The 12,349-nt window shown below is 39.9% G+C and overlaps 1 protein-coding gene across 2 annotated transcripts in view; it reads left to right on the forward strand.

Moving 5' to 3' along the window:
- Window positions 1-1,449: 1,449 nt before the first annotated feature.
- The window catches only part of slc4a11 (solute carrier family 4 member 11), a 98,756-nt gene continuing 87,856 nt past the window's right edge, over window positions 1,450-12,349 (forward strand). For both annotated transcript variants that reach the window (XM_062440931.1, XM_062440932.1), the window contains exon 1: window positions 1,450-1,566. In XM_062440931.1, the coding sequence (XP_062296915.1) occupies window positions 1,530-1,566 (37 nt within the window). In that variant the 5' untranslated portion in view covers window positions 1,450-1,529. The remainder of the gene's footprint in view (window positions 1,567-12,349) is intronic.

The following is a 12,349-nucleotide window of genomic DNA, read 5'->3' on the forward strand; positions in this document are numbered from 1 at the left end:
TAAGCTTTCACGTCAAACCATTTTAAAGTCAGAGTTACAGTGAAATGCTAGTACAGTTCCTGATAGGGAGTCATAGCAAAAAAAAACATCTCTGTGTGAGCTCATTTGATAAATGGAGAAAGCAACATTTGTAATTACAGTAGATTTTAAAGTGGGAGGTGAGGGAAGTTTGTGTAATTTGGATTGCAACCTAATAATGGGATCACCCTTGCAGTTTGTTTTTCTTTAGTACAGACCATAATTAATTGATTGGATTTGTGTGTTTGGCTGGTATGAGCTCACAATTAATGCACTAAATCAGGACTAGAAAGCTCTCAGCAGCGGTTGAGGTTATCTGTCGTCATGCAAGGCTGGAGATTTTGGGAAGTTAATGCAGTCACTTTCGCCTTAGTTGGGTATGATGGATTTGTCCTATTTTACCCTCTGAGGTGCAAGTTGGAAACAAGTAAATAAATTAGCTGTAATAAGCAACAACTCTTAATGTAGTTTACTCTGGATTGATTTACTGGTTAATTATATTCAACTGCAGCAATAAAAGTTTGTCACCATCTTCTCACATCAGAGCAAGGTTATAAGGGCCGCAACTAACAATGATTTTAATTATATATCCATCTGTTGATTATTTATCGTCTTATTATCTTATCTTCCCAAAGACCAACTTGACACCTTTTTATATCATTTCTTTTGTACAACCATCTGTTCAAAACCTAAAGAGTCCAAACATGGACAGAAAGAAAGAAAAATGATAAATTATATAATTGTTGATTAATTTTCTGATGATTGACACATTTATTATTCATTAAGTGCTCTTGAATTATTTAGTTCTTTTAAGCTTTAGTTTTTTAATGTGTTTCATAATTTGGCTTTTTAGAGGAAAGAGATGTATAGCTTTTATTTGTTTGTGTTGGCTAACTAGATGAGAGCTGCATAATATCCTTTATGTGTTTAACATGTATAACAGTTCAATAGTTCCCTCATTATGTTGGATAATGAAAACTTTCAGCTGCAGGTTTTAAATGAGTCTTTTTTTTGGGTATACTGACACAAGCAAGAGTAAATGCACACACAGATGTGAATGAGATCATGTAGAGAGATAAGTTCACATTCACGGTGAAACAGGTTTAGTCAGTTTGAGCCTTATAACAAAGCATAATGGCGATGATGATAAGATGACATGTTGCATGTTAAGGTTTGCTGTCTTTAGAGAAGTGTGTTGGGGAGGTGTGTCTTGACGTTGGGTTTGCCTCGCTGCATGCTGGCCCGCAATAGGCTGCTGAGCGGTGGGCTGGGATAAAGGAGCGGTGGGCGAAAAGCGAAAGCACTAGGACCCAGCGGCAAAACCGTGAGTAGGCAGGCAGAGTGGGGCTGAGTCACTGCATGTGTCTGAGAGGCAGTCAGAAACAGAGCAGAGCAAGGGAGCAGAGGTGATCTCACACTCATCAGCACAGGATAACACAACCATGATGGGTTGACTTGGGGGGGAGGTGGTTGGAGAGAGGAAGTGTGCATTCGCCACCACTTGCTCAGCTATGGAGACCAACAAAGTTCTTCATTTCGTGCCTTCGGGTAAGTGGATCAAAGCTCTCAGAGCTGCTCCTCAGCTGTGCACGACACAACGTTCACTGGGAGAACCTTGGGGTTCCCTACCTAGTGAAACCCGAGAACCCCCCTGTGCAAAACGTGCAACCCACCTCCACTTCCACGCTCAGACACGCCAGATGTTTGTGCGTGCATGTGTTCTACTGTAAATACTTGGTGTGTTTTTTTTTTTTTGTGCTCGCTCTTTCTGTGTACTTGGAACTGTAGCAATGTTCAGTTTGTGATAGAAAGCCTGTTTTTGAATTTTTTTTTCAGGGTAGGAGGGGTTTCAGAAGCCTTGTTGTGGTTAGAAATGCAGATGTTTTTGTGCTTTTTTGTGTGAGTGTGCGCTTGCTGTTTTTCTTTATTTTTTTTTCTTGTTTATGTCTGGTATGCGACTGCAGAGGTTCTTGCGTCGTAATTCTTCAGTTGAGGAACTGAACCTTGAGAAATGATTGCATTGCAAACCCACCCAGAGAAAAGGCAGTATACCTGTCGAGCAGGGACAGCTGGAATGCAGAAGGAAGCCTGGGCTCATAATGCACTTTCTCATGTGTTGCGCTGACGGGGCTTCATGCATGTGCGCATGCTAGACGGGAGAGAGAGAAATCTACACAAGCACAAGAAACAATTTGTGTGAATGTGTACATGTGTCTGTGTGTACTGTGTGTGTGTGTAGATGTCTCTGTGCATGAGAAATGGGGAGGGAAAAAAAGATATTGGTGTGCGCTTTTTGTGCCGGTTTTGAAGCGTGCGTGTTTGTGCGTGTGTGCGTGCGCGTGTGTGTGTGTGTGTGTGTGAGATATAGAGGAAGACAGACAGATTAGTGTTGGTGACAGCCACAGGAGATCTGCGAGTTCTCCCCTTACTGAAAGTCCTCTGAGAACCCAGATCCCATTTGGAGGTGTGATGCGGCTGCCTCCTCACTTTCATTTTGTCTGGGAAGGCAGAGCGGGATACTGCGTCTGAGTGTGTATGTGTGCTTGTGTGTGAGTGTGTGCGTGTGTGTGTGAGAGATGAGGATGTTTTATTGGATAATGCTAGTGCGGGGAATATTATCTGAGCGTGCATGTGTGTTTATGTGCATGTGGGATAATGTGCAGGAATATCTTGGTGTTTGCATACATTTTTGTGTGTGTATGTATTTTTCAGAGTTCAGTCGTGCTCTGGTGTGATGTGAGAGCGTGTGCGAGAGCATGCGTGTATGTGTGTGTGTGCGCACGCGTGTCCGTGCATGAGCTTCATGCACCGTGCACATTAACTACATCTCTGAGTGTGTGTCGGGGCGTGATGGACACTGCTGTGACTCGTCCTCTGAAGAGTAATTTGCATTCATTTGCTTAGGAGCTGATTAGAGGCAGAGAGGGCATGTTTGATCCTCACAGCAGAACAATTTGGTCGCGGGAACAGAAAAAGGTATTCAAAAGGTTTGTTACCAGTCACAGAAAAGGTTGAGGCTGAGGTTTGAAAAGGGTTCGGTAGCGATAGGAGAAATGTCTGATCCAGTCATGTCTAATCCTTTTAATTACGGCCGTTTTCAATTTTCTCTGTCATGTAATTTAACCTTGGCGTTGCATATTAAGATTTTACTGCCCAGTAGAACAAAATGTCAAAAATACATCTGCAGGATGGTGTTATTGATTCACACCAGCGACTCAACAAATACTTTGCCAGAGGATTAGATTTCCCCCAGCTTTCCCAAACTCACTTTACTGCCCTCCGGATGATCAAATAAGGCAGAGCGAGCTTCTCTGCGCAGCACCTTTCATCATACGTAACAAGAACATGTTGTCCGTCAGAAAGCTCGAACCAAGCTGCCCATACAGATTACACCAAATGTTTTTTATTGGCATCGTCATGGCGAGCTTTATCAAACCCTTATCGCAGCACAGCGCGAGTAATCTTCTAGATCGTGTTATTATCGGTGAGAACCTGCTGACAGGTGAAGGAGCAGCAGGGAGCCGTGGGTGGAGGTCAGGAGATGTGGGATTCACTTTATGGAGTTTAAATTACCGCAGAACTTTCCATAATTACACAACGGGATGAGATTGCAGTGAGTTGCTGATTTGATACTGAGGTGTACAGTGATTTACCTTTCTGTTGTGTTATTGTAAAGAGATTATATGATACTCATCAACAAGATGCTGCCCCTGAGAGCAATTGTTGTAATTATTTATCACATTAATTATAATTAATCACAAGTTCTCTGAGCCCAAGATGATAGATCTTGTTTTGTTTGTCAGTCCAAAATCCCAAAGATGTTCAATTTACAATAATGTAAATAAGACAAAAGCAGCACATACTCATATTTGAGAAGCTGAAACCAGGGATTGGTATTTGGTATTTTGGCCTGATTAATGATTTCAATGAATAATTTAGGAGAAGTAAGGAAGGAAGAACGTACTTACAAAATGGCTTCAATGTTGAGTATTAAAGTTTATATTTTTTCCAATTATCCGTTATCTCGATTAATCTCATAACATAAAATTTCAATCAAAATAGAAATTGACAGTAATTGAGTAGTATTGTCATTCATGACTTTCAGTAAAATGCAATGTTATAATTCATCATTTTATAAAGTTCTGCTGTCCAAATGAACAATTATAAGTCAATTTCAATTTCAAATTTCAAAGTTGACAAAATTTGTCGCAAAATTTTTGTTCTACGTGTCATAATTGTTACTACTTTTTAATGTTATGTCATGTAAATGTGCCATATCGTGATACATTTCAGGAAAAATTAATCCATTGACAGAAAATTATGCTGCAACTACTTTGGTAATTGATGAATCGCCATTTTTTTAAGCAAAAATGTACTGGTTCCTGCTTCTCAGATGTGAAGATGTGTTGCTTTTCTTTGTCATATATGACAATAAAGTGAATATTTTTGGTTTTGGAAAAGAAATTAAAAATAGATCCTTGCGCTGTGAGTAATTATAATAAGCATTTTCAGATTTAAAAAAAAAAATGTATAGAATAAACGATTAATTGAGAAAATTGAGATTACTCAATTGGGAAAATAATGGTTAGTTGCACCCCAAATGTTATTTATATTAACTTTATTGTTATTAATAGTAGCGTTCATTTTAACCATAGCATCCAGGCCAAACTCTAAAGAGTCATAATTCAGAACATAAACTACTTAACTAAGATTACATAACTGAAATACAGTATCTGTCTTTTTATATTGTAGCATCTTTTAAAAAAAAAGTCCAACTCTGAACTGTCAACTGAAGATAGAAAGATCTGGTTCTGCAAAATCTTCAAATCTTTAAAAAAACAAAACAACAAAAAAGCAAACAAAAATCCAGCTACGCAAATTTCTTTGTCTTTTTTTTAAAAACAGGTCTGATTAAATATCATAATCACAACATAAACCTGAAATCTTGCAGCGTAGTCGTGCTCCGTGCTAGCAGGGTGTCAGCCTTCAGGTGTGACAGACAGCCTGATAATCAGCGTTGCAGCCGTGACCTGCAGAGCCGGAAAATATCAGCATGGAGGACACATAGTGGCTGTGTGAATTAGTAGTTCGACCATGTGGAAGTGGAGGTGTGTGTGTGTGTGTCTGTGTGTGTGACTGAAGATGGATGACGTGTGGCTGTGTGCATGCGTGTATGTGTTTGTGTGCTGTAGATGTGACAGTGATCTCTGATCAGTATTCACCGCTGGCAACAGATCTCAGAAGCTCCAGCCTCTGAGCACAGCCATCTGGGCAGAGGAGAAACACACATCGACACATACACATACAAATTATTATACAGTACCACACACACACACACACACACACACACACACACACATGCACACACGCACACACATATACAAATACACACAAGCACTGAAATATCCCGAAAACACATCCATGCAAGACACGACAAGACAGCCACATATGCACAAATGTATCGCACATAAGCATTTTTTTGTTGTTGATATTTCACACTACGTACACACACACACACACACACACACACACACACACACACACACACACACACACACACACACACATAAATACACGCGTGGACTGTGTCACAGATATTGTCCATACACACCGCTCTTAATTATATACACAATTCATTCTATCTACATAATTTGTTGGTTGACACACACAAAACAATTATGTAGATGTGTCAACACAGACACTCATCCTGCACAGTTCAAGGAACACAGAATGAAGACCACACACTCATTACAGTTACAACTCACACTGACACACACACACACACACACACACACACACTGACTCACACACACACAAACACACATATGGTCACATTTGTTTGTTTTTATTTCTCTGTCTGACTATATATTTGTTTTTCTCCCAGGCTCATATTGGCATGAACACACACTCTTATCTTGATCTTTTAATTACACGCACACACACAAAATACACACACAAACACACACACACGTACATCTTTCTTTTTGTTAAAGAACAGGCGTTAGACAGCGCTTAAAAAGTGTGTGTGTGTGTGTGTGTTTGTTTTAGGCCTGCAGTACTGAAACTGATGAAAACATTTCCTGTCATCAGGGAGGAGTTGTGCAGTCACTGTGAGACTGTGGTGTCTTTGTTACGACGTATATTAAGCTTTATCATAATTACAATCTATTTAATCACCAAGTGTAGCAAATGTACAGCAATGTGTCAAGGTGACAAATGACTTGGGTGGCATTAGTGAGCACTGACGTTTATGTACTGTGGTGAGCTTCTTTATGTCTCACACTCCTACGTGAACAGAGTCTAATTTGTGCTGAGGCGTCTGACAGTCTCTCAGTGATAAAAGATTTTTCTCACTGTGGCATCAATGAGGTGCAAGTAACAAAAACAACCACTGTTTGCTACAATAAAGAATGATAAAAGGATTTAATCTATAATTAAAGCTGAAAGCAGTGAGGAACGGGGGCCCTTGCACCGAGGGAGCAGCAGTCGTGGTATCACACACACTGGAGGTCGCCTGACACGGCACTCAATTTTCAGTATTATGGGACACTGTGTGAATGTGTGAAGGATTATTTCCTGTGTGTGTGTGTGTGTGTGTGTAGGTGACATATTTGAAATTCATTTGAGGTGTATACATTTAATCAGCTATATGTCATTTAGGCTTCACTTCTCGCTGCCTGCAGGCAATACTACATAAGTGATATTAATGCGGCAGTACATTTTTCAGAGGGCAGCTGACATGCATACACATTTTCATGAATATTGAACGTTGCACAAAAAATTTAATTATCACTCCCTGTTTCCACTATGTGGCGCTAGAGAACACCCACTAATTATATGTCATGTTTGGGCTATTGACATTTAGATGTGTTCATGCTTTGAAGTCTTATCAAGCATGATTAATCGGGGGCATAGTGGACAATGTTAAGTTAAAACAACTTCCTGTTTCATGTTTTATGCAAAATTGACCGTTACGCCACATCGAGGACGTTCCACAAAAAACTCAAAAGCTTCACAATTTAGAATCGCGAAGATCTTTAGGTGTCACCTACCACATTTAAAGGTTTAATTATGAGTTAGGGGCTGCAAACAAATTGAATAGTAAACTCAAAATGGTAATATGCATAGTCAGTAGTGAGATGTGACTCTTAAATCTCAACCCTCGGACTCCCCTCCCAAAACAACTCATACTACCAGCCTAGCTTACTGTATCCACAACCAGATATTAATAAATAACATTAATGATGAATTACTATTAGTTATTATTAGATTTATGATTTTACGTGGGAAAACAGTCATTGTGCATAATGGCAGCTGAGTTGGCAAATTTTCAGATTGACCTGCAAACTTTGACTGAAGGATGAACTGATCCAGGTCAAAGGTCAGGGTCTCTGTGACCTCACGTCCGTCCCAGTCTCATGAACATGACTTCCTCAGAAAGGCTCGGAGGGAAGTTCATCACATCTGGAACAAACGTCCACTTGGACTAGAGGATGTTTTTTTTTAAGCCATAACGCAAGAATTCATGTACTAATTATTACAACGTTTCCCACATATTTCTAATGGGTTTAAATAATGAAGTGATGACATTTTATATCCAAAAGGTCAAAGGACTATTTCACTCTGACATCATAACGTTCTGCAAAAACACTTTTCTCACCATTACTCAACACCATAACTCAGGAACAGAAGGAGGGGAGATTGTGGCCATATTTCAAATTTGGGTCAGATACTGAATTGGTGATTGTAAATATCTTTTGCGCTGCCGTGTTGAAGATGAAGTTAGTTTCTATGCAGCAGTAATCATATCTGAAGCACTGTGTACTGTCACAGCTACAACTTTAACTATTTTATTGGCCAAGCATGTGAAAACCTACAAGGAAAATACACTTAATACCTTTTTATGAAATTCTTTCACTACAAATATTATGAGTCTGGACAGACATGGATGTAAACCACAGCTTCATTAGTTGGCGGAGGCATATAACCAGGAGGCGGTATTCCTAGTTTAGCCTTGCATTGATGACGAGGCACCCAGACAGACCCCAGCTGTGTATTCACACTTGAATCTCGGCATGTTCTAGATTAATTTCCTCTTTGGAAAAGCTGATCGGGCCTCTCCATGTCATTACCAGCTGTCAGCACATTGAAAGAAGCTGATGGACTGTAATTGGCCACAATTGTCGGCAGCCCCTAAAGGACCAGATATGCTCTGGACACCAGACGTGCCTGGGATTATCTCTACTGTGGGCGTCTGCAAACACACGTGTTCACACATATTTGTTGGCATGTACAATCCATGTGAATCCTTACAAACAAGCGCCATGCACACCGGACGTGGATGTGAAAAGGACAAATTGGTCCTAACAAATTCCCACATGTAACATATTACTATTGATTTTTACATATTTCATCAAGTTTCTAAGTATGCTCCAGGTGTGCTTTACACCACGGCACACCGAAATGCAACTAAAATCATAATCTAATAATTAATTTGATAGTTTCTTCTTTTCTATGTTGAAAAAGGCTCTGGTTTTTAGTCTTTACCAACACATCAAATACCCATATTTCTTAAAGGAAGCAGAAACATTTTTATTGAATTTTAGTTCAATTTGATGTCCTCACTCATCCAGACCTTATTCACCACAGTGTTCATGGTGCTGCTGGTAAAGGGAATACCTATTCAAGGACTACACTAAATTGTGCCAATGCCTGAGGACTTTTCTAAGCAGAGGCAAGATGTTAAAGTATTAACACAAGCTGCGCAGTGTTCCCTTCAACCAGTGCCACATCCAGGGCAAATTTTAAACTAACTGAATGACTAACGAGTAACAGCCAAACGCTGCAATCATAGCTGACTGACAGACAACCAGATGCAACATAAAAAATAGAAGAAAAAAAACGCATTCACAGGAGGCTCAGTTTGCAAATACTGGCACACTGGTTGCTATGGTAACTGAGCGCTTAGTGTGCCCCAGTCCGTTCACTTCAAACGACTGAATGAAAAAAGTTTTCTGATCGACTTTAACAATGGATGCTGTTTTTATATCTGTTAAATAACATGAACTAACACTTACAGATACACTAGCCAACACTGCAGCAGATTTCAGTGGAAAAACAACCAAAGAAAGAGTAACTTTGGGTAAAAGTTACCGAGATCCAGACATCAGGGATTCAGTGTATCTACAATGGTGTCAAGTTAGTTTTATTTGTATAGCACCAAATCACAACGGAAGTTATCTCAGGGCACTTTTTAGATAGAGCGAGTCTGTTTTCTTTAATTTATAGAAGCCCAACATCTCCCCGCCCTCCCCACGAGCAAGGACAACACAGCAACAGCGGCAAAGAAAAACTCCCTTTTTAACGGCATCTGCCTTGACCGGTTGAGATGAGAGAGAACGAGGGAAGGGAAGAGAGAGAGAGAAACAGAGAAGCACAGCAACAACAATAAAAAGAAGAACAATGATAATAGCAGAAATATGATGATGATGATGATAATAATAGTGGTTGCAGTGGGCAAAAATGACTAATAATAAAGGTCTCCTGCATGAGGAGGCAGCACAAAACTGCAGGGAAGATACCAGGTTAATAACATGTACTACAGTACCAGTGCGTCATGGGAAGTCCCCCAGGAGTCTAAGCCAATGGTTCAACGCAAGCCTGGGCCGGCCCAAACCATAAGCTTTGTAAAAAATAAAAGTTTTAAGCCTACTCTTAAACATACAGATAGTGTCTGCCTCTTGGACCGAAACTGGTTTTCAACATCCAGGTTACTTCTATCGCAAACTATAATGCTATGTGTATTTTTTTGTATGTATTTTAGGCAGGAAAAAGCCAAGTAATAAATTAAGGATCCATGCCCAGAGCTAAATTATGGTGAATAGAGTTGATTGTCAACAAAATAGTCCATTTAGATTCGCTCCATAACAATTTCGTTGTATTTTGGTCTCTTGAGTTGGCCAAATATGCATCACGAATGTTTTTCCGAAAATTACTAAATTCTATTCTGAATTCCTCCCTAATGTGGAATTTACAAGCTACTCAAACAGCCTATCCCCATTAGCACCATGTATAAAAATAGCCTTGTAGTCCCAACATGGTATTTAACGTGTTACTCTGGCAAACCTTTTAATTCCACATGTCCTCATTGCTTTATAGCCCCTCCAGATGTGACTGTATAAAAAGCATCTGTTGTTGTGAGGATGCTAGCAAAACTTTTGTCCTCTTTATGAACCTCCAGATAAAATGGGGTTTAAATACTAGTGTGCTGCACCATGTGAGGAACGGCCAGTAGTCATAAATCAAGACTGAATCCAGTTACACCAGTTGCACGGCTATTTTTAACCCTAATTACAAAAGCATAAAGTCTCACAGTCATTATTAGATTGTTCCTTTTAATTCACAAAATTGGTCGTTAAAAAAAAAGAAAAAAAGTGGATGTTTTCCGATACATGTTTTTCCAGCCCGATGTATTTTTAGCAACACATCAATTTGAATTCAATAGTATTTAAAATGTTTTCGCTGGGTGAAAGTGGAAGATGAAAACCTGATGTTACTTGGCCCTTTTAGCGTAGATTCACTCAAATCATATAATCTTATTTAAAATACAACAGATGCTTTTGTAAGGTTTGATTGTCAGCTGCCAGTTTCCCCCAAAAAGTTTAATTCGCTGAGTCACACAAGCAAGAATAAACACACACAGACATTTACACAAACACATAAAGATTAACTGTATGTCGCTATTTTTACATACATAGATACACATACATGCACATGTGTAAAAAATGCAGAAAACACACACACACACACACAAACACACACACACACACACACAATGTTGGTGGTCCTCGCCCATCTTTGGTCATGACATGCCTCTGTGGTTTGCCGATGTGTAATTAGGCTAGTTTACCGCTCCCCTCTCGCACATGCACAACCATTTCACTGCAGATTAAAGCTTTGTGCACAGGTTACAGTACAGGAAGCAGCATTGCGTACAGGCGTGTTTCAGTTCCTATTTAATATTTCCCATGTACAGTCTTTCAAGGCTGCACAACGTTGCCACCACAGAACAATTTGTACAGCGCTGGCCACTTTCTCCTTTGTACTGAATTTAATTTAAAACCAACAAACAGATCAGAGCAGAGTGGTAGACATGGTGCACTGCTGCTGCCTTCCCTTCAATATATATATATATATATGTGTGTGTATATATATATACCCCCTCCTCAATGTAATAATTATTCCAAGATGTCTGACAATGCCCCTGTTGATGAATTCCCAACCCTCGATTGGAAGGTTGCCTTTTCCATGTGCTAAATAGAGTGTAGCATTACGTATAGCAGACATAATGCACTCTCACGAGGCTGTTGGCACACACACACTCTCACACACATTTTATCATAATCTCACTGACACACACACAAGTGTTCAAAGACACACACACACACACACGTTCTATCATGTATGACCCACACAACTCAAACAAGATGTAGTCTGAACCGCCGGAACAAGTTGCATCATGTTGTACGATGAGTCCTGCAGACATTTTCTCCTCCGTCCTGCTCAGACTGTTTTTTTAATGCCATGCTGCTGTTTTCATACAGCTGTTGAATGTTGATTTTTGCACTGTTCCTTTAATTTGTGTCTGATGCTCCTTTTTGTCCCCGACAATATGCCGCAGCACTGAAATTGCATCCTAACTCCTGCACATTTAGTGTAGTTGATGTCATTTCTGAGGTTAAGATGTCAGAGTAGTTTGATGTCAAATGATAAATGGAAAACAATGTGATGCGGTTGCACTGGTGCATTTCACACTGAGTGACATACAAGGGCAAAAGCATCTCACCCACAGTGTAAATAGCAGGTTCAAGACATAAATTAGACATAAGACCACACATACCACTTTACATCCGGTGTCAGGTGGAGGATTAAACGAGAACGCCGGCGGTAAGACGGACGATAAGCTTAGAGAACAGTAGCCAAGGTTGCTTAATTTAAATTCTGTCTGTGTGGTGCGTGATACAACTAAGCTAAGCAAAGAGACAGCTACTGAACAGGGCAGGGCAAAACACTGACACTGCTGAGGTTAGTGGTTTGAGTCTCACACGGACCCTGCATGATATCAAAAAAAGTATAAGCTGCAGGGCTCTTTTGATTAAAATGGTCATTAAACTTTATATTTTATCTATCGCTGGAAAGCGTTGCATAGCTTGAGCAGTGTCAAAATCTAAATCACTTTAATCCACATTTTACGTAAGGAAGACTTTTCCATACTGGGTACATATAAGGAGCTTATATAAGGTGGAAACGGACAGCCTGACACATATAAAGT

The sequence above is a fragment of the Scomber scombrus genome, chromosome 19 (assembly GCF_963691925.1).
Source record: "Scomber scombrus chromosome 19, fScoSco1.1, whole genome shotgun sequence".
Lineage (NCBI taxonomy): Eukaryota > Metazoa > Chordata > Actinopteri > Scombriformes > Scombridae > Scomber > Scomber scombrus.